The 23899-nt window shown below is 36.7% G+C and overlaps 2 protein-coding genes across 14 annotated transcripts in view; one reads left to right on the forward strand and one right to left on the reverse strand.

Moving 5' to 3' along the window:
- The window catches only part of fgd4a (FYVE, RhoGEF and PH domain containing 4a), a 195781-nt gene extending 175893 nt beyond the window's left edge, over window positions 1–19888 (forward strand). For all 12 annotated transcript variants that reach the window (XM_061917956.1, XM_061917957.1, XM_061917962.1 and 9 more), the window contains 9 exons: window positions 2831–2889; window positions 2957–3103; window positions 6022–6194; window positions 9234–9264; window positions 9338–9418; window positions 9492–9617; window positions 14336–14473; window positions 14638–14778; window positions 18683–19888. In XM_061917956.1, the coding sequence (XP_061773940.1) occupies window positions 2831–2889; window positions 2957–3103; window positions 6022–6194; window positions 9234–9264; window positions 9338–9418; window positions 9492–9617; window positions 14336–14473; window positions 14638–14778; window positions 18683–18949 (1163 nt within the window). In that variant the 3' untranslated portion in view covers window positions 18950–19888. The remainder of the gene's footprint in view (window positions 1–2830; window positions 2890–2956; window positions 3104–6021; window positions 6195–9233; window positions 9265–9337; window positions 9419–9491; window positions 9618–14335; window positions 14474–14637; window positions 14779–18682) is intronic.
- Window positions 19030–23899, reverse strand: part of nup205 (nucleoporin 205) — a 28795-nt gene continuing 23925 nt past the window's right edge. For both annotated transcript variants that reach the window (XM_061917955.1, XM_061917954.1), the window contains exons 40-42: window positions 21740–21868; window positions 21510–21583; window positions 19030–21428 (exon numbers count right to left, since the gene is read on the reverse strand). In XM_061917955.1, coding sequence (XP_061773939.1) covers window positions 21276–21428; window positions 21510–21583; window positions 21740–21868 — 356 coding nt within the window. In that variant the 3' untranslated portion in view covers window positions 19030–21275. The remainder of the gene's footprint in view (window positions 21429–21509; window positions 21584–21739; window positions 21869–23899) is intronic.

Here is a 23899-nt window from a genome sequence, read left to right on the forward strand (position 1 = left end):
TGCTGCATATTTCACTACATCCATCTTGTAATCTGCAGTACATGATTTCCTTTTCGGTGCCATTTTTGTTCAGCCATTCTCAGTTGTTATAAGTTACCGCCAACGATGAAATTATCCAATTTAATAGCTACGGCACTAGCATATAGCATATAGCAGTTAGCATTCCATGACTCACAATCAGAGGTGGGTAGTAACGCGCTACATTTACTCCGTTACATCTACTTGAGTAACTTTTGGGATAAATTGTACTTCTAAGAGTAGTTTTTATGCAACATACTTTTACTTTTTCTTGAGTATATTTATAGAGAAGAAACGCTACTTTTACTCCGCTCCATTTATCTACATTCAGCTCGCTACTCGCTACTTTTTTTTTTAATCGATTTGTCAATGCACGCTTTGTTTGTTTTGATTTTGTCAGACACGCATTCAAAGTAGGAACTACGCATGCCTGCGTTTCACCAATCAAATGCAGTCACTGGTGACGTTGGACCAATCAAACAGAGCCAGGTGGTCACGTGACCGTCACACGTAAAACCCGACATGTTGAAAAACGTATTTGGGTGTTACCATTTAGTGGTCAACTGTACGGAATATGTACTGTACTGTGCAATCTACTAATAAAAGTTTCAATCAATCAATCAAAAGTGTAAAGGAAAAAAGGCACTTTTTATTTCAACTGTACTTCCCGTCAAAAGCCTAAAGACTGATCGCACAGTTCCTGTCTTCACAATAAAAGTGCCGCTCCATCGCGCCTGCGCTAACAAAATAAGAGTCTCTGAAAGCCAACGCAAACAAGCTAGCAAGCGACGGAGTTTGCCGCCAATGTATTTCTTGTAAAGTGTATAAAAACGAATATGGAAGCTGGACAAATAAGATGCCAAAAACCAACGACTTTCATGTGGTATTAGACAGAAAGGAGGAACTTTTTTTCTCCTCCATTTGAAAACCGGGACGTTATCAGCACTATACTGTCTGATTCCAATCAATGCAAGTCATCAGAATCAGGTAATACACCAACTTATATTCTAGTCTTCATTAAAGATAGGAATCTATGTGTTAAACATGCATGTATATTCATTAAAACACCTTCAACATGTCAACAAAAACCGCAAAATAAATAAATATAAATTATATACTGTATATATAAAGGTATATATATATATATATATATATATATATATATATATATATATATATATATATATATATATATATATATATATATATATATATATATATATATATATATATATATATATATATATATATATATATATATATGATATGTGTGTATGTATATTTATATATGAGGTAGATCACCTCGACTTGGTCATTTACTAAGTAATTGATAAACGTTGAAAAACTTATTGGGGTGTTACCATTTAGTGGTCAATTGTACGGAATATGTACTGTACTGTGCAATCTACTAATACAAGTTTCAATCAATCAATCAATCAATCAATCAATCAATGCCTACTGAGTCTATGGTGCTGTTAAGTTATTGTGGCTCAATTTGCCTTAATTTTTTAAATTTTAATGTATTATTATTTAATATATATTATTGTTTTAGTTGCTTAAGAGATATTCCTGGCTATGAATTTGCTCATTGCTATTTTTATGTTTTTGTGCATTATTTGTTGCTGGAATCATTAAACAAACAGGTTACTCATCAGTTATTCAGTACTTGAGTAGTTTTTTCACAACATACTTTTTACTTTTACTCAAGTAAATATTTGGGTGACTACTCCTTACTTTTACTTGAGTAATAAATCTCTAAAGTAACAGTACTCTTACTTGAGTACAGTTTCTGGCTACTCTACCCACCTCTGCTCACAATGCACGTCTGTCATGACCCTCCACGCCGAATTCTTATTGGTTGACGTGTGTGTGTGACGATTGCTGACATTTTCTTCGTCTCTTCCGCGAATGAGATAAATAATATTGATATTTTACGGTAATGTGTTAATAATTTCACACATAAGTCGCACCCCCGGTCAAACTATGAAAAAAAACTGCGACTTATAGTTCGAAAAATACGGTACAAAGTATCATAAATGGCTTATTTGTGACAGTAAACTCGATATGGAAGCGCTAAAAACTACAATTTGGTTGGCGGAGGTAAGACATTGTCGAGGTGGAGGCACGTAAATGAGACAGCCCACAACATTTTGAAGAGACGGTCAGAAAGCGGCTTGAAGATGGTTTCTTAATCAAAAAACATGCAACATTTTGACCCAAAAACGACATTACATGTTTTGTAGACCACAAGGAAGTGTTTTAAAAAGTATAAAAAGGGATCATAGTATATTATATATTTTTTTAGCTTTATACGTAATATTGTGTATTGATAATATATATAAAATAATATATGGTAAAACATATTTGTTTTATTTTATGTATATTTATAAATGTTTTAAGTTATGTATTTTTGAGAAATATATATATATATTTTTAATTTACTGAACTGAAAAAAATTGTTACGACACATAAATGAATCAAAAACATAAACATAAAATATACATATTTTATACATACATATACATATATATATGCAGATAGAAGAAGTAGAATCCTATCCCCCGCACTTGAGGTTTTGACAAGTTAGAAAAATGCATAAAGTGCTAAATAAATGTAAAATGTCTTAATAAATGATAGATTCAATAACTGGACTTTTTTTTTTAATAAAACACAATTAAGATATTTCTTCTCATCAGCAGTATTGCAACATTCTCCTCCTGCATGTTTTGTAGTTAAAAAGCAGTGTAACATTGAGCCTGGTCATGTGTTTACTAGTCTTTGAATCAAAACATCTCCTTTTTGCTTCTCCCAGAATCCTTAGAAATCATCGCCACGGCAGCGACTCACTCCAACAGCGCCATACGCAAATCTGTAAGTACGATTGTTTCGTCCATTTCAGAAGCCCGACATCCTCAAACAGAATGTTGTCGTCGTTTAGGAGAATCTCAAGAAACTGATGGAGATTTACGAGATGCTGGGCGAGGAGGAGGACATTGTTAATCCCTCTAATGAGTTCATCAAAGAAGGTCACATCCTGAAGCTGGCAGCCAGGAACACCTCCGCCATGGAGAGATATCTCTTCTTGGTGAGACCATCACTGCACAGAAATGCCACTATCCATTTCCGTGTGACCTCACACAGTGCTGCCAATGTAAACAAACAATGGCGAATAGCACAGCAAGATATAGCGACACTAGCTCGGATTCAGACTTGGATTTCAGCAGCTTAAAGGGGAACATTATCACCAAACCTATGCAAGCGTCAATATATACCTTGATGTTGCAGAAATAAGACCATATATTTTTTTAAACAATTTCCGAACTCTAAATGGGTGAATTTTGGTGAATTAAACACCTTTCTGTTTATCGCGATGACGTCAGAACGTGACGTCACCGCGGTAACACACCCGCCATATTCATTTTCACATTACAAACACCGGGTCTCAGCTCTGTTATTTTCCGTTTTTTTCGACTATTTTTTGGAACCTTGGAGGCATCATGTCTCGTCTCGCCCACATCTGAGGTCCTCTCCAAGGTTTCTCATAGTCATCATTGTCACTGGCGTCCCACTGGGTGTGAGTTCTCCCTGCCCTTATGTGGGTTCTTCCGAGGATGTCGTAGTCCTAGTGGTTTGTACAGTCCTTTGAGACATTTGTGATTTAGGGCTATATAAATAAACATTGATTGATTGATTGAAATTATCAGTATCTGTTTTAAAATTATCGGTATCGGTTTAAGAAAAAAAAAAGAGTAAAATTTATGACTTTTTAATACGCTGCTGTGTACACGGACGTAGGGAGAGGAATAGAGTGCCAATAAACCTTAAAGGAACTGCCTTTGCATGCCGGCACAGGCACATAATATCTACGGCTTTTCACACACACACACACACACACACAAGTGAATGCAAGGCAAACTTGTTCAACAGCCATACAGGTCACACTGAGGGAGGCCGTACAAACAACTTGAACACTGTTAAAAATATGCGCCACACTGTGAACCCACACCAAACAAGATTGGCAAACACATTTTGGGAGAATATCCGCACCGTAACACAACATAAACACAACAGAACAAATACCTAGAAGCCCTTGCAGCACTAACTCTTCTGGGACGCTACAATACAAACCGCCCCACTACCCTACCCTCCCCAAAACCCCGCCCACCTCAACCTCTTCATGCTCTCTCAGGGAGAGCATGTCCCAAATTCCAAGCTGCTGTTTTGAGGCATTTTAAAAAAAAATAATGCACTTTGTGACTTCAATCATAAGTAGGACAGTTTTCTTTATTTAGTGAAACGGGTCAAAATGGCTCTTTGAATGGTAAAGGTTGCTGACCCCCTGGTATAGTTCTAACTTTTATCCGTCAGTAGACTTTAAACGGAAGCGCTAAAAACTGCAACATGGAGAACGGAGTGGAGACAGTGGAAGGGGGCTTTGATACATTAATAAGTAGACATCCAAAACCTTCACGCCAAAATGCACGAACAATAGAAATTGATACTTTATCAGTTTTAGCACGAGTATCCAACATTGTAGGTATGTGGCCCCTAAAACGCTTACAGAAAGTAAAATGTGAGAAAATCTGGAGTTGACCAACTTTTCCTTATTTTAGAGCGTATCTGTTTGAATATGCATCCATTCAGGCTGAAACTTTGTGATCTATTCATCCTTAAGGTATTTGGTAGGGTTGAGGTCGAAGCTCTTAAAGGGGAACATTATCACAATTTTAAAAGGGTTAAAATCAATAAAAATCAGTTCCCAGTGGCTTGTTGTATTTTCTGAACTTTTTTTCAAAATTTTACCGGTCCCGGAATATCCCTCAATAAAGCTTTAAAGTGCCTTATTTTCGCTATCTTCGAAACCACTGTCCATTTCCCTGTGACGTCACACAGTGCTGCCAATACAAACAACATGGCGGTTACCACAGCAAGATATAGCGACATTAGCTCGGATTCAGACTCGGATTTCAGCGGCTTAAGCGATTCAACAGATTACGCATGTATTGAAACAGATGGTTGGAGTATGGAGGCAGATAGCAAAAACGAAATTGAAGCTATTGAGCGAATAGCTATTGACGCTATTCGGCCATAGCGTGGGTGTACCTAATGAAGTGGCCCATAGCATGGCTGCCTTATTAGCATCGCCGGTAAAATGTGAGGACCAAACGATCAGGACTTTCGCATCTTGTGACACTGGAGCAACTTAAATCCGTCGATTGGTAAGTGTTTGTTTCGCATTAAATGTGAGTATTTAGTTTAAAATGTACATACAGCTAGCGTAAATAGCATGTTAGCATCGATTAGCGTAACATGTTAGCATCGATTAGCTGGCAGTCATGCCGTGACCAAATATGTCTGATTAGCACATAAGTCAACAACATCAAGAAAACTCACCTTTGTGATTTCGTTGACTTAATGGTTGCAAATGCATCTGCAGGTTATCCATACATCTCTGTGCCATGTCTGTCCTAACATCGCCGGTAAAATGTGAAGACACTCTGGTATATTCAATGGGGGTCTGGCGGCAGATTTCTTGCCAGTGGTGCAACTTGAATCCTTCCCTGTTAGTGTTGTTACACCCTCCGACAACACACCGACCAGGCATGATGTCTCCAAGGTTAAAAAAAATAGTCGAAAAAACGGAAAATAACAGAGCTGAGACCCGGTGTTTGTAATGTGAAAATGATTATGGCAGGTGTGTTACGTTCTGACATCATCGCTAAAAGACCGATAAACAGAAAGGCGTTTAATTTGCCAAAAGTCAACCATTTAGAGTTTAGAAATCGATTAAAAAAATACATGGTCTTTTTTCTGCAACATCAAGGTATATATTGACGCTTGCATAGGTCTGCTGATAATGTTCCCCTTTAAGTTCTGTCACATCAAACTGATCCAAGCAGGTCATTGCTGCAGAATTTTCTTGCTCTGTTCCTACACAGCTGGAAGTCTCTCTGCAATGTTGTGTTCCCTAATAATTGTTGACATGTTTTCTTTCCCTGCCAGTTCAACAACATGCTGTTGTACTGCGTTCCCAAATTCAGCCTCGGTGGCAACAAGTACACGGTCAGGACGCGGATCGGCATCGACGGCATGAAAGTCCTGGAAACTAGCAATGAGGATTACCCGCACACATTCCAGGTTTCAGGGAAGGAGCGGACACTTGAGCTACAAGCCAGGTATTTTTCAGAATATACAGAAGTGTCACTCATTCAGAAATGGATCGCATATGATTGTCAGGTTGCTGCGTTGAAAGAGTTATTGATACTATGGTTGATTTGTTTGAAACCCACTTAAGATGTTAGTTACCCCTTCTTTGTGTCTCAATTACTGATAATCGCTGGCCAATGATTCCTGATTGGTTGAGGTCGGGTATCCCAAAGTTGCTGCCATGCCAACCAGCATCCTAAATGGTCACAGGAGAAGTCAAATATTCAATTTATCCAACGCAACACCCAATGACCTCGGTGGTGGATTTATAAATACTTTCTCATGTAAAATGATGACAATGGTTGACAAGCGTGTCCTGGTCCAATATTAAGTATATCAGCAAACAATTATGTCTGTTCATATCGACTCACATTGAAAATCTCGAATATAAGCGCTTCTATACAAGCAGTCTTGTGGAAAGCTGGACAGCCAGTTAACATCTGGAAGTCATCCAATAAAAACAAAAGGTTGGTCTTTTCTTATATTTCAGTGAAATCATTTTCAAAAGCTAAACATGTTGGGCTAGAACAGGGGTGGGCATTACGTCGATCGCGATGGACTGGTCGATATCGGAGGGTGTGTCAGTCGATCTCAAGCCAGGCATTAAAAAATGTACATAAAAATGAGCAATCATCAATCATACCAAGACTTCACTTTCGTCAGTTTGTTTGACATTCTCGGCACCCGAGGATCTTGTGAGATGACGCTGGCTGATGCGAGCTCATATTTAAGAAAAAAATCACTAACAGGGCGGACGCAGAGAAACACATTTTATTTCTAGAGACTCCGTACCTACTGTCAAAACTCTAAAGAGCGACTGCACAGTTCCTGTCTTCACCATAAAAGACCTGTTTCATCCTGCCTGTGCTAACAAAATAAGAGTCTCAGAAAGCTAGCGTGCACAAGCTAGCAAGCTACGGAGTTTGATGCCAATGTATTTCTCCCCCGCCCTCAGCGACCGCTTTCTCACTTGCTTGCCCACCCGCACACTCACTGACGTCACTCACCTGCTGCCAGACATTAAAGGGCCACACACATATGCTACTCTCATAACAAAGTGTTTAAAAACGAGTATGCAAGTTGGACAAATGAGATGCCAAATCCAACCACTTTCATGTGGTATTGGACAGAAAGGAGGACTTTTTTTCTCCTCCATTTGAAAATGCGGACGTTATCAGCACCACTGTCTAATTCCAATCAATGCAAGTCATCAGAATCAGGTAATACACCAACTTATATTCTTGTCTTCATGAAATAAATTAATCTATATGTGTTAAACATGCTTGTATTATCATTAAACACCATTAACTGGTTTACAAAAATGTCTCTTTCATAAATAAATAAATATAAATTATAAATAGGAATGAGGTAGATCTCCTCGACTTGGTTAATTGAAAAGTAGCTCACCTGCAGAAAAAGTGTGAGCGCCCCTGGGCTATAGCAAGGGTCAGCAACCTTTTGGAAACCAAGAGCTACTTCTTGGGTACTGATTAATGCGAAGGGCTACCAGTTTGATACACACTTAAATAAATTGCCAGAAATAGCCAATTTGCTCAATTTACCTTTAATAAATAAATCTATATATATTTAAAAAATGGGTATTTCTGTCTGTCATTCCGTCGTACATTTTTTTTCCTTTTACGGAAGTTTTTTTATAGAAAACAAATGATGAAAAAAAAAAACTTAATTGAACGGTTTAAAAGAGGAGAAAACACGAAAGAAATGAAAATTAAATTGTGAAACATAGTTTATCTTCAATTTCGACGCTTTAAAATTCAAAATTCAACCGAAATTCGAAAAGCCATTGTTCATTTTTAGACACCATAAAGACCTAAAGGCCTACTGAAATGAGATTTTCTTATTTAAACGGGGATAGCAGGTCCATTCTATGTGTCATACTTGATCATTTCGCCATATTGCCATGTTTTTGCTGAAAGGATTTAGTAGAGAACATCGATGATAAAGTTTGCAACTTTTGGTCGCTAATAAAAAAGCCTTGCCTGTACCGGAAGTAGCAGACAATGTGCGCGTGACATCACGGGTTGTAGGGCTCCTCACATATTTACATTGTTTATAATGTGAGCCACCAGCAGTAAGAGCAATTCGGACCAAGAAAGCGACAATTCCCCCATTAATTTGAGCGAGGATGAAAGATTCATGAGTTAGGATATTGATAGTGAAGGACAAGGGAAAAAAAGCGACAGCTCCGGGCGGCGGCAGTGTGAGCGTTTCAGATTTAATTAGACACATTTACTAGGATAATTCTCGAAGATCCCGTATCTGCTTATTGTGTTACTAGTGTTTTAGTGAGATTGTAAAGACATACCTCGAGGTCGGATGGCTGCGGTGAACACGCAATGTCTCAGAGAGAACCCGAGGAGCCAAGCTCACAGCTGCCTTTTTTGACAACTGCTGCAAGAGGACAAATAATCCAATGATGTCTCCGGCAAGATATATATATCACGATTTTCCTATCCAAAAACATGCTGGTTGACGTAGAGAAAACATGTTCGCTTGACCGCTCTGCTTCACACAAACGAAGAAAAACCGGCTGGGTCTCGGTGCTAAAGGCAGCTGCAATCCACCGCTTTCCACCAACAGCATTCTTCTTTGACGTCTCCATTATTAAATGAACAAATTGCAAAAGATTCAGCAACACAGAAGTCCAGAATACTGTGTAATTATGCGATTAAAGCAGACGACTTTTAGCTGCTAGTGGTGCAGCGCTAATATTTCCTGACATTCCGTGTGGTCACGCATCATTCCGCGACGTTTTCAACAAGGAACTCGCGGGAAATTTAAAATTGCAATTTAGTAAACTAAAGCGGCCGTATTGGCATGTGTTGCAATGTTAATATTTCATCATTGATATATAAACTATCAGACTGCGTGGTCGCTAGTAGTGGCTTTCAGTAGGCCTTTAAATAGAAAAGTAATGAGCGCGGCTAACTGCCACTTTGCTCCAGTTTGGTGTTGCAGGAAGTTCACGCTTTATTTTTGCCTTGCAGCTCCGAGCAGGACAAGGTGGGCTGGATCAAGGTACGGCGGTGACATCATCACTGAAACAAGGCTTTTATGTCGACTCAACTCGCCTTATTGTGGGTTCCTGCAGGCTTTCCGGGAGACCATCGAGATCTTCCAGCTGAAGAACGACTCCTTCAAGAACGCGTCGAGGGACGCGGAAGAGGTGTCGGTGAGTATGGATTGTTTTAAGAGCGCCTCTACTCTCCCCAGAGGCAACATTATGTTTTCTTGTGTCTTTAAAGAATGCTGAGCTCGGGAAACGCGCTCCTCGTTGGATCCGTGACAACGAAGTGACGATGTGCATGAAATGTAAAGAATCCTTCAACGCCCTCACGCGGCGGAGACATCACTGCAGAGCTTGCGGCTACGTGAGTGCATTGGCCCCGCCCCTTTGAAGGCCCGAGGGCATCACATACCTGAATGCCTGACGCCGCCGCCACTCACGGATTTAATTGCTTTTTACGCTTTTCTTTACGATAAGTATTTTATAGTTCAGAATCAGAATCAGAAATACTTTATTAATCCCCTAGGGCAGGGGTGTCCAAAGTGCGGCCCGGGGGCCATTTGTGGCCCGCAGGTCATTTTTTAACGGCCCCACGGTATATTTTAAAAATAGGATTGACACATTTTTAAAATGTAAAAAGTGATATAAAAGAGCAAACTGGTGAAATGTAACAAGAAAATGTTGCAATGTTTACTCTAATAACACAAAGTTGCCATGCAGGCTGTTTCTTTTTTTTTTAAAATAATAATGAATCAAAATCAATGTCATTATGAATTATTGACCTATTTAAGGCTCCAATTACGTCACGTAAAATTTTCCACTTTGACATATTTTTGGGGGAAAATGTTGCATATTTTGTGTTTGCCATATAAAAAACTGAGCTGTTTTTTAAAGGCCCTAAAATGAACAAATAAAAAACATAAACATCAATAAAACTAATGATTGATGGATGGATCTGAAGTTGATCTCGAGATTATTGTGTTAAAAGTAAACAGTAAAAAAAAATGTATAATTTATTTTTTAACACTTTAATGAGTAGGATGCTTTTGGATCCCCAATCATTTTAGTGTGATTTGTTTTTTAGTGTCATTGCTCCAAAAATAATAATGAATTAAAATCAACGGTCTTATGAGTTATTGACCTTTTTAATGCTCCAATTATTACATAATCTCAAATATTCCACTTGAAAAAAATTATTGGGTGAAAATATTGCATATTTTGTGATTTTTTTCCATAAAAAAACTGTTTTTTTGTGTGACAAAAAGATCATACAAGTTAAATCTTTAAAATCATTATATTGACAGATAGGCCTAATGTTGATCTACAGATTTAAAACTTGAATAATAATAAAAAAATAATACTGAATAATGACACATTTTTAATGTTTTTTTGACCAAGAGTGGAGGTCGAAATGTATATTTTTTATACATATATTGTTTTTTTAAATAAAAAAATATCAAAATGGCCCCCACTTGCTTTGATTTTTCAGTGTGCGGCCCTCAGTGGATAAAGTTTGGACACCCCTGCCCTAGCAGAAATTTAAATTTTCAGCACAATCCCATTCATGATCAGACAAACATTACAGGGAGACAGAACATTAATACAAAGTGAAATAATACACCTAATGAACCTTTTTCAAAGAAAAATTGTTAATAACAGAAAAAAAATCACGCAAAACACATGAACGATGTACAGCGGGATTTTTTTTTTTTTACTCTTAATTAGTAATTGTTACTACATTTGTATTTACTGCATTACTTAGGGCAGGGGTCACCAGCCTTTTTGAAAGCAAGAGCTACTTCCTGGGTACTGAATAATGCGAAGGGCTACCAGTTTGATACACACTTAAATAAATTGCCAGAAATAGCCAATTTGCTCAATTTACCTTTAATATATATATATATATACATATATATATATACATAGATATATATATCTATATATATATATATATATGTTAAAAAATGGGTATTTCTGTCTGTCTTTCCGTCGTACATTTTATTTCCTTTTACAGAAGGCTTTTTGTAGAGAATAAATGCTGAATAAAACACTTAATTGAACGATTTAAAAGAGAAGAAAACACGAAAAAAATGAAAATACAATTTTGAAACATAGTTTATCTTCAATTTCGACTCTTTAAAATTCCAAATTCAACCGAAAAAAATGAATATAAAAAAAAAGTTAATTTGATTCTTTTTGAAAAAAATAAAAAAAATTATTTATGGAGCATCATTTGTAATTTTTTCTAATTAAGATTAATTTTAGAATTTTGATGACATGTTTTAAATAGGTTAAAATCCAATCTTCACTTTGTTAGAATATATAACAAATTGGACCAAATTATATTTCTAACAAAGACAAATCATTATTTCTTCTAGATTTTCCAGAACAAAAATTTAAAAAGAAATTCAGAATAATTTGAAATAAGATTTAGATTTGATTCTACAGATTTTCTAGATTTGCCAAAATAATATTTTTGAAGTTTAATCACAAGTTTGAAGAAATATTTCACAAATATTCTTCATCGAAAAAACAGAAGCTAAAATGAAGAATTTAAATAAAATGTATTTATTATTCCTTACAATAAAAAAAAAAAATACTTGAACATTGATTTAAATTGTCAGGAAAGAAGAGGAAGGAATTTAAAAGGTAAAAAGGTATATGTGTTTAAAAATCCTAAAATCATTTTTAAGGTGGTATTTTTTTCTCTACATTTGTCTTACTGAAAATTATAAGAAGCAAAGTAAAAAAAAATGAATTTATTTAAACAAGTGAAGACCAAGTCTTTAAAATATTTTCTTGGATTTTTAAATTCTATTTGAGTTTTGTCTCTCTTAGAATTAAAAATGTCTAGCAAAGCAAGACCAGCTTGCTAGTAAATAAATTAAAAAAAAAAAAAAATAGAGGCAGCTCACTGGTAAGTGCTGCTATTTGAGCTATTTTTAGAACAGGCCAGTGGGCGATTCATCTGGTCCTTACGGGCGACCTGGTGCCCGCGGGCACCACATTGGTGACCCCTGACTTAGGGCCTGAATTCCTAAGATCCAAATGTAACTGACTTGTGTCGGCACAATGATGAGACGTTTTCCGCTGTTCTCCGTTTTATTTATTTTCCTTCCAACCTGCGGGCGACAATCAGACAATGTCGGTATCCCGTCTTTCTTTGGCTGACGTCCTCAGCCGTGTGAAACTTTTTCTGTGAGGTGAGAAGGGAGTGGCTACACAATCCTGGAGGACTACAGGAGCTCAGGAAGATTGATTGATTAATTGATTGAAACGTTTATTAGTATATTGCACAGTACAGTACATATTCCGTACAATTGACCACTAAATGGTAACACCCCAATAAGTTTTTCAACTTGTTTAATTAAGTCGGGGTCCAAGTTAATTAATTCATGGTAGGGACAAAAAGATATCAACCCGCCCTCTCACAGGCGAGCAGAAAAGAGGACTATTTGAAGATAAAATTCACCAAAAATATATAATAAATAACAAAGGTGTATTTGAACTCTGTTACATAAACACCACGTGCTAAACAGCGTGTGCAATCAATATAGTACTATTCCTGGTCTTGTTGCGTGTGAGCTACCTCCATTGCAATTGTTATTAGTAACTGGTGCAGACGGCCATATTTAAATAAGGTTTTTGAGTCTACAGCTTTTCCCTTTACTGCTCATTCATGTTGTCATCAATGTACCTGTGGCAGACATGTGCCACTTTTTATGGGCATTTTAGAAGCAGCCAGGTGCATCCACAATGCTAAAGACAATAACACATTGAGAGCAAAGCTAAAGACAATAACACATTGAGAGCAAATAACATTTGTGCTTATAAGGTGGTGGTATTATACAAACTCCGTTTCTTTTAGAGTTGGGAAATTGTGTTAGATGTAAATATAAACAGAATACAATGATTTGCAAATCCTTTTCAACCCATATTCAGTTGAATGCACTACAAAGACAAGATATTTGATGTTCAAACTCATAAACTTAATTTTTTTTGCAAATAATAATTAAATTAGCTGCAACATGTGCCAAAGTAGTTGGGAAAGGGCATGTTCACCATTGTGTTACATCACCTTTTCTTTTAACAACACTCAATAAACCTTTGGGAACTGAGGAGAGACATTTTTGAAGCTTTTCAAGTGGAATTCTTTCCCATTCTTGTTTTATGTACAGCTTAAGTTGTTCAACAGTCTGGGGTCTCCGTTGTGGTATTTTAGGCTTCATAATGCGCCACACATTCTCAATGGGAGACAGGTCTGGACTACAGGAAAGCCAGTCTAGTACCCGCACTCTTTTACTATGAAGCCTAAAATAAGACAACAAGACCTTGGACTTTTGAACAACTTAAACTGTACATCAAGCAAGAATGAGAAATAATTCCACTTTCAAAGCTTCAACAATTAGTTTTCTCACTTCCCAAACGTTGAGTTGAGTTTGATTTTATTTCGAACATGCATGCATACAACATGATACATCACAATTTCCAGTTTCTCTTTTCAACATGTTCGAAAAGGAGTAGGAAGAAGCAGAGCTTATTTAATCCTACCCCTTTTCTTTTACATAACAGTCGCTAAAACTTTTGTTCACTTCCTGTTCACAATATACTCCAAAAGTAATCACAATAAGCATAAATAAATAAATAATTGGTGAATATTTATTGAGTGTTAAAAGAAAATGTGATGTAACACAATGGTGAACATGCCCTTTCCCGACTACTTTGGCACGTGTTGCAGCCATGAAATTCTAAGTTAATTGTTATTTATAAAAAAAAATAAAGTTTATGAGTTTGAACATGAAATATCTTGTCTTTGTAGTGCATTCAACTGAATATGGGTTGAAAAGGATTTGCAAATCATTGTATTTTGTTTATATTTACATCTAACACAATTTCCAACTCAGATGGAAACGGGGTTTGTATATTGCCACCTAGTGGCCTGGCATGCATTTTACAGTGTTTTCATTTTAAATCCACCAGTTTGTGTATTCAATTGGTGAAAAGGTATTCTTTGTCCTGTAAACAACAAAACCTGGTGTTGTATTTTGCTATTCTTCCTCACACGTGCTTTTTTTCCTCTAGGTGGTCTGCTGGAAATGTTCCGACAACAAAGTGCCGCTGGAGTACGATGGCAACAAAGTCAACAAAGTGTGCAGGGATTGTTTCTCCATCTTGACCGGAGAAACCATCGCTGAGGGCAAGAAGAAAGGAATCCTGGAGGTTAGCTGAGACTTTTTTTTAACCCCAATGTTGTTTCACTCTTGCTTTGCGGTGAGGTACAGTTTACACAGCATACGTGCGGAGTATAACACCGATATTGCTATATGATGGTTACTTTAAAGACGGTTAAAGTATAATGATTGATAGGAATAATTGTGTTGCAGATCGAGGCGGCTCAGTTCAGCGGCAGCAGCATCATGTGTGGCTTCCTGCAGTATTGTGAGAAGAACAAACCGTGGCAGAAGGTGTGGTGTGTCATCCCTGAGAAGGAATGTTTGGTGCTCTACCTCTACGGAGCTCCTCAGGTAAACACCGTCCACAAGAATACAGTCTAAGCCAGGGGTGCCCATTACGTCGATCGCGAGCTACCAGTCGACCGCGGGGGGTGTGTCAGTCGATCTCCAGCCAGGCTTTTAAAAAAAATAGATCTAAAAATGAGTGATCATCAATCTTCACCAAGACGTCACTTAAATGACATTCACGGTACCGGAGGGTCTTGTGAGATGACGCTGGCTGCTGCAAGATCATTATTATGAAAATATGACCGAGAGGAAGGCGAGAAACACTTTTTATTTCAACAGACTCTCGCGCCGTACCTTCCGTCAAAACTCTAAAGGCCGACTGCACATTTCCTATCTTCACAATAAAAGCCCTGCTTCATGCTGCCTGCGCTAACTAAATACAGAGTCTCGGAAAACTGGCGTGCACAAGCGATCCCTCAAAAAGCTGGCGTGCACATCACTTGTGCACGCCAGCTTTCCGAGACTCTTATTTTGTTAGCGCAGGCAGCATGAAGCAGGGCTTTTATTGTGAAGATAGGAAATGTGCAGTCAGCCTTTAGAGTTTTGACGGAAGGGACGGCGCAAAAGTCTGTTGAAATAAAAAGTGTTTCTCGCCTTCCTCTCTGTCATTTTTTCATAATAATGAACTGGCAGCAGCCAGCGTCATCTCACAAGACCCTCGGGTGCCGTGAATGTCAATCAAGCAAGCTACGGAATTTGCCGCCAATGTTTTTCTTGTAAAGTGTATGGAAGCTGGATGAATTAGATGCCAAAAACCAACCACTTTCATGTGGTATTGTACAGAAAGGACAACTTTTTTTCTCCTCCATTTGAAAATGTGGGCGTTATCATCATTACTGTCTGATTCCAATCAATGCAAGTCATCAGAATCAGGTAATACACCAACTTATATTCTTGTCTTTGTGAAAGAAAGACATCTATATGTGTTACACATGCTTGTATTATCATTAAACACATTTAACTTGTTTACAAAAATGTCTTTCATAAATAAATAAATATAAATGATATATATAAATGAGGTAGATCCCCTCGAGTTGGTCAATTGAAAAGTAGCTCGCCTGCAGAAATAGTGTGGGCACCCCTGCTCTAAACTCTAAAGGCTGGTACACGCATAAATATTCTCCCAATCCTAAGAGATGGTTTTGTCTGTTTTAAACCCGTAACATAAAGATAAAACACTCGGGAATTGAGCAGTTTTAACGTTAATGTGTGTGATGTGTTACCACGGAGCCAGTCTCTCGTCCTCTATGCCCGAAATCTTGCGTGAACAAACATGATCTAAAGGCAAGGCAATTTTATTTACATAGCACATTTACAACATTTTTTAAATTGAACCAAAGTGCCATCAGACACAAGAACAAGATGTGATAGCTCACTTACAGCTCATCTTATTACCTATTCTGTCTTATTTGTCTTCAATGTTGCACGATTGCACCAAGAAAAATTCCTAGTTTGTGAATCCGTTCTCAAACAATGGCAATAAAAACTACTCTGATTCAGGTTAAAAAGCATAGAGCAAAAAACAAAACAAAAACAAACAATGAATGACATAAACAAGATAGTGCAAAAGCAATACAGTAAAAAGGGTCGAATAAAAAGTAAAAAAAAAAAAAAAAAATTAAAAATAATAAAAGTGCGACAAAATGAGGGGGTGGAGCGTATAATACCATCCAAATATAGATAGCCCCGATACCAAGGTGGGTATTGATTGATACTAGCGTGGTGGGATTAATACTTACGTGGGAGTTTCTCGTTTATTCTCGATTTCCCTCACAGACTTCCTGTGACTGCAGCGTCGTGTTAGTTATTTTTGTGGTTTTGTTTACATTTTCAAATGAATATTTTTGTAATATTTTTACTTTTTTTATTTTGCAAAATTGATTTTTTTCTCTTAAAAACATTACTGAAATGTTATACTTTATAATTGAGTATTTTACATTTTTGTTGTTGTAAAAATATTTTTAATACTAAAAATAATATATATTTTAAAATAAATAATGCAATTATAATATACAATATAATATATGATATATATAATATTTTTTATTTAAATAATATATATTTCTAATAATTTATTTTGAATTTTCAATACATTAAAAAATTTAATGCTTTTAATACATTAATATATTTTAAGATATTATGTTCTCATAATCAACTCACTAGAGGCAAATTCAGAAATGATCCATGAAGTTTTGAGTCAAAAACTATCAATCAGTGTCAGCAATTGATAGTACAAGATTTATGAACATAGAAACCAATGAGTGTGTGTATATATATATATATATATATATATATATATATATATATATATATATATATATATATATATATATATATATATATATATATATAACATAGGAAACAATGAGGAGTCAGACTACAATATGGTGGAAACTTTGTTTATATATATATATATATATATATATATATATATATATATATATATATATATATATATATATATATATATATATATATATATATATATATATATATATATATATATATATAAGTTTATATATATATATATATATATATATATATATACACAGTATAATTGTGTGTGTATATGTATATATACCCATGTATGTATGTTTGTGTGTATATGTATACATATATATTTATACATCTAGATGTGTGTATATATATGTATGTATATATAGATGTGTGTATATATGTATATATATATATAGATGCGTGAGTATATATATATAGATGTGTGTATGTATGTATACATTTATATATATATATTTATACATATAGATGTGTGTGTATATATATGTATGTATATATATACATACGTATAAATGTGTACATATATATATATATATATATAAATGTGTGTGTATATATATTTACATGTGTATATATAGATGTATGAATGTATATAGTTATAGTTGTACATAGTATATTTTGTTTTACACTTATTGTTAAACAAAATACATATATATATATATATATATATATATATATATATATATATATATATTTATATATATATATATATAGATTAATTTTACACTTATTTTTATTAATTTGTTTTATTCCCTTTTTTTCCAAAAAAGAATTTTGACGACACAATCTGCACTTTGTTAGAATATATAACAAATTGTTATTTCTAACAAAGATAAATCATTATTTTTTCAAGATTTTCCAGAACAAAAATTTTAAAAGAAATTCAAAAGCCTTTGAAATAAGATTTAAATTTGATTCTACAGATGTTCTAGATTTGCTACAATATTTTTTTTTAATTGTAATCATAAATTTGAGGAAATATTTCATAAATATTCTTCGTCCAAAAAACAGAAACTAAAATGAAGAATTAAATCAAAATGTATTTATTATTCTTTGCAATAATTTAAAAAAAATACTTGAACATTGATTTAAATTGTCAGGAAAGAAGAGGAAGGAATTTAAAAGGTAAAAAAGTATATGTGTTTAAAAATCCTAAAATCATTTTCAAGGTTGTATTTTTTCTCTGAATTTGTCTTTCTGAAAGTTATAAGAAGCAAAGTAAAAAAATTAATGAATTTATTTAAAGAAGTGAAGACCAAGTCTTTCAAATATTTTCTTGGATTTTAAAATTCTATTTGAGTTTTGTCTCTCTTAGAATTAAAAATGTCGAGCAAAGGGAGACCAGCTTGCTAGTAAATAAATAAAATTTAAAAAATAGAGGCAGTTCACTGGTAAGTGCTGCTATTTGAGCTATTTTTGGAACAGGCCAGCGGGCGACTCATCTGGACCTTACGCGCTACCTGGTGCCCGCGGGCACCGTGTTGGTGACCCCTGGACTAGATGGAGCCAGCGTACACCACCAGAATCACTTTCATAAGATAATCGTGTCAGGAGGGCATAAATTGGGAGAAAAAGGCCCCAATTGTCTCCTCTAAGTGGGTGATGTTTGCAGGACGTGAAGGCGCAGAGCTCCATCCCTCTGCTGGGCTACTCCGTGGAGGACAGCAGCCGACCGGCGGACCCCCAGGCCAGCTTCCGCCTCAGCCAGTCCAAGTCGGTGCACAACTTCGCCGCCGAAAGCGAGGAGCTGAAGCAGCGTTGGCTGAAGGTGATCCGGGTGGCCGTGACGGGGGAGGTGCCCAAGCGCCCGAGTGCCAACGACGGTGGTGGCGGCGTCAGCGTGGCAGACACACAGGAAGTGTCCTCGGACAGCTCGTAAGGGACACCGGAAGAGGACTCTCGCTGGACCACAAAGTGCTGGATGAGCTTCTTTTTATGCTTTTTTTTTTTTAACGGAGGATTACCGGACAGAGCCCTCTTCAGCCTGCACCCTCTAACTACTTGTACAGTCAACATGTGTACAGTATTTCTAAAGGTTTCATCACTTTTATTTACAGTATTCTCTTTTCTTATTCCACAGCTGTCTTCTCTCACTCTCAACAATAGCAATCCAAAGTTTGGGCACACTTAAATGAGGAGATGTGTCCAAACATATTCAATGGATATTAAAAAATCGAATTAAGTGTACTCAAAACAATCACTGGATCCTACAGTTGCTGGAATTAACTTTCTTTCAACTTATTGGAGCCCAAGTATGTCTAATACTGTACAGACCCGAATGTAAGGCGACCCACACTTTTGTATGCGTGAGTGTGAGTGGCAGGAAGAAAAGCTTGTTTTTTATGGCGGTCAGCACAGTAACTGATGAAGACCAGCATATGGGTGTGGGTTGGTGACAAAAGCAGCAGCTGTGATGATCGCCATCAGGAAGGACTAAAAGGTCTTTCTTGTTTTGGTGCACGGACACAATCCTAACAAGCTGGTGCAAGAAATGTAAATGTGATTTTTGTATTATTAATGCTGTAAGTAATTGTATTATTTAAAGTAATTTATAGATGATGAGCATGAGCTGTTGAAAGTAGCACAAATGTTTGTTCCCCCAAAAGGTTTTTTTTTCAATCCGCATTGTCTGCAGGGAGACATTCATTGGAGGGGCTGGACTGTGTCCTCCGGCCCCTCCTCAGTATTCAATTGGAATCAAACAAAAAGAGCACAATTAGCTTTTGAATGTACAGCCAACATTTGTTTTTCCTCGCCAACGCACTTTACGGTCTTTAAAGTGTAAACTACATTAAATATTATTTATGTGGATAACGTTCTACGTCTTGGCGTCTTTTCTTGGTCGTTTGCTGTGGCGATAGAAAACTTCGGCTCCTTTCACTGAATGGAGTTGCCGGTAGTCGCCCAAGTGAATCGGGTGCTGGGGTCACAACGCGCATGCGCAGAAACGGCTTTGTCAGAGAAGGGATGACCACGCCCTTTGCTCCCGGCAGCTCATGTGATTAGTCGCTGAGTAAAAAAGATCATTCTACTTTTATTCATAGAATACATGCTTAACTTGCAAAATGGCCGAAATCTGTGGGGTTTTTTCTCCCAGAGAGAGATCAACAACTACAGAATGGGGGACAACGTAGCTATGCCCCCAATCTATACTTTATAATTATATGCGCTCTCAATTGCTACATTAGGTCTGTAGCCTTTTATTTATGTCCTACTAGTGCGGCGTGTTAGTGCAACCTAATAAACTCTCTACACTTTGGCTCAAATCTTCTATCTACTTAATTAGAAAAAGTCAACGTAAATAAAACCCCCCCAGTAAATATTTCCAAAGTTTAACAGGACGTAAAAGTCCATGAATTGATTAACGTGGACTTAATTAAGCAAGTTGAAAAACTTATTTGGGTGTTGCTTTTTAGTGGTCAATTGTACGGAATATGTACTGAACTGTGCAATATACTAATAAAAGTTTCAATCAATTAAAAGTCCTTAAGTTTTTGAAGTGTTAAATTGTTTTGGATTATTTTTTTTATTTTTGAAATAAACAGTTCTTAACAAAAATATCAAATATATTTGCTTTTTTTAACTATGTCAAACGGTTGTGCAAATGTATACTAATGGAAAACTGTGACATTTTATCAAAAGGCCTTTTAAATGGTCTAAAAAAAAACTGCATTTTTGTTATTGTTTAAGGCAAAAGTTGATTTAGAGACTTAAGCAAAAATAATAAACCCATAATGTTTTTTTTTAATGTCCTTTGGGATATTGTCTAATACCGGCCATTGTATCATACTATCTTGTAAAGCGTCTTTGAGTATACTCTGAAAAGTGATTTACCAAATAAAATGTATTATTATTACTGGGAAAGAATTGGACATTGACATTTAAAAAATTAACATGAAAACAAATCATGTGGCATTTAGTAATTATGGGCAAAAATACATCAACATTTTTTATGAAAGGCCAACAAAGTCAGCTCTTGTCCCCTGAGAGTTTAGAGTGATCAAAGTGTGCCACAAACAGTATACAAAACATTTATTTGCGCAAGATAAAGAAGTAAACTAAAGAAATGTTATTGTGGGAATCTAATTATCGTGATGTTATGGTGTGTCATAAGAAATATATTTACTGGTTAAGTTTGCCATCATTTTCCTGTAAAAAAATGCTTAATAGTGATAATGTTCAGTCTGGCCTTAGTCTTGTCGGTCTCAGCTTTTGGGTTGTCTCAGGAGGCCTCGGATCCTGCGCACCAGAGCCTGGATGAAGGTGTAGCGAGAGTGCACTTGGCTGTACAAGCCTTCCACCTCCAAGAGCTTCTTCTGCAGAGCTTCTCCAAAACCGGCGGCCATGTCGCTCTTCAGCTGCTCAAACGCACACAAAAAAAGGAACCGTGAGTGATGTTGACATGACGTGTATCACGTTGATGTGGTCCCGTTCCTCACCACTTCTAAATCTTGCTTTGTGACACGCGAGTTGGAACTTCTGCCAGCTCTTCCCTGAAGGCCACTTAGAGAGTCTGGAAGAAAAATGTGAATTTATGGGGTTGAACAAGGACACCGCCATGTGGGAGGGACAACAGAACAGGTGACAGAAGGTTTTAACACATTGCGTTTCAGGAGATACCAGCACACACAGTTATGTGGGGTGGGGAGAGTTTAAATTAACCCCTCACCGTCTGCAAGGCGGGATCGATACAAACTGGCTCCAGGCAGCGGGGAGTCCTTTGGGTCGGTGGGGGTGCAGTGCAGCAGGTAGTACTCCAGGTGGCGCCACAACACAAACAGACAAGTCTCGATGATGTCTAATGATAACAGGAGGTCAGGGATTCACACATATTTAGACATTTAGGTTTAGGGTCATTTTCACCCCGTATTGGACAATAATAAAATAAATGAATTATTGCGTTATATTATGAGCTCTGACAATATTGCTAAGTGTACAGTACAGGCCAAAAGTTTGGAAACGCCTTCTCATTCAATGTGTTTTCTTTACTTTCATGACTATTTACATTGTAGATTGTCACTGAAGGCATCACTACTATGAATGAACACATGTGGAGTTATGCATTTAACAAAAAAAGGTGAAATAACTGAAAGCATGTTTTGTATTCTACTTTCTTCAAATATCCCCCATTTGCTAGGATTATTGTTTTGCACACTCCTGGCATTCTCTCGAAATCATACTTGCCAACCCTCCCGGATATTCCGGGAGACTACCGAAATTCAGCGCCTCTCCCAAAAACCTCCAGGGACAAATTTTCTCCCAAAATTCAGGCGGAGCTGGAGGCCGCCGACCTGAGTGACGTGTCGACAGCCTGTTTTCAGGTCCGCTTTCCCACAATATAAACAAAGTGGCTGCCCAATGATGTATTAATTGTATAAAATACACTAATTAGAATGATCGAGGGCGAGTTCTTGGTTTCTTATGTGGGTTTATTGTTAGGCTGTCTCATTAATTTATTTATTTATTTATTTATTTTAATTGATCTAAACTCTGTACACTGCTGCTGGAATTTTAATTTTCCTGAAGGAACTCTCCTGAAGGAATCAATAAAGTACTATCTATCTATCTATCTATCTTAACGTCCTCCCAGCACGGCAACAACACACAACCACAGCAGTCACGTTTTCGTCTACCTTAAAGCAGTTTGTCTGCCGTAAACGGCAATGTTGTGACACTCTTAAACAGGACAATACTGCCATCTACTGTACATGCATATGTGACAATAACATCTATGGCTTTTAGAGCAGTGGTTCTCAACCTTTTTTCAGTGATGTACCCCCTGTGAACATTTTTTTTAATTCAAGTACCCCATAATCAGAGGAAAGCATTTTTGGTTGAAAAAAAAAAGATGAAGTAAAATACAGCACTATTGTCATCAGTTTCTGATTTATTAAATTATATAACAACAGCTGAATTTCCCCCAGGGATCAATAAAGTACTTTCTATTCTATTCTATAACAGTGCAAAATATTGCTCATTTGTAGTAGTCTTTCTTGAACTATTTGGGAAAAAAAAAATATGAAAATAACTAAAAACTTGTTGAAAAATAAAAAAGTGATTCAATTATAAAGATTTCTACACATACTGCAATGAGGTGGCGACTTGTCCAGGGTGTACCCCGCCTTCTGCCCGATTGTAGCTGAGATAGGCACCAGAGCCCCCCGCGAACCCAAAGGAAATAAGCGTTTGAAAATGGATGGATGGATAGCTGTAAATAAACTCCTCCCCTCTTAACCCCCCCCCACCCTCCGAAATTGGAGGTCTCAAGGTTGGCAAGTATGCCTGAAATGGTTTTCGTGTCACAGTTGTGTCTGAAGCTCATCGAGAGAATGCCAAGAACGTGCACAGGGGTAATCAAAGCAAAACAAAAAAATGCTTATTTTCTATTGTATTGTAGTTCCTTCTACACTTCTTAGACTTAAGTAAACACTAACTCACTGATGTTTCAAGCTCGGTTAGCTGTTAGCATGCCTTCATCAGTGTGTAACATATTTAGCCTCGTGCTCCAGTCTTCCAGTGAAACTAAAACTTAAAAACTGTGTTTATTTGGCACAGGAGGATTTTTAGGACTACTTAGAGCGGCTCCACACTGTGTATGGAGATAGTTTGCTTCTTGTAATCTCTCGATTAGCTTCAAGCACACCTGTGAAACGAAAACCATTTCAGGTGACTACCTCTTGAAGCTCATCGAGAGAATGCCAAGAGTGTGCAAAGCAGTAATCAGAGCAAAGGGAGGCTATTTTGAAGAAACTATAACATAAAACATGCTATCAGTTATTTCACCTTTTTGTGTTAAGTACATAACTCCACATTTGTTCATTCATAGTTT

This window comes from Nerophis ophidion, linkage group LG12, assembly GCF_033978795.1.
Source record: "Nerophis ophidion isolate RoL-2023_Sa linkage group LG12, RoL_Noph_v1.0, whole genome shotgun sequence".
In the NCBI taxonomy this organism is placed as follows: domain Eukaryota; kingdom Metazoa; phylum Chordata; class Actinopteri; order Syngnathiformes; family Syngnathidae; genus Nerophis; species Nerophis ophidion.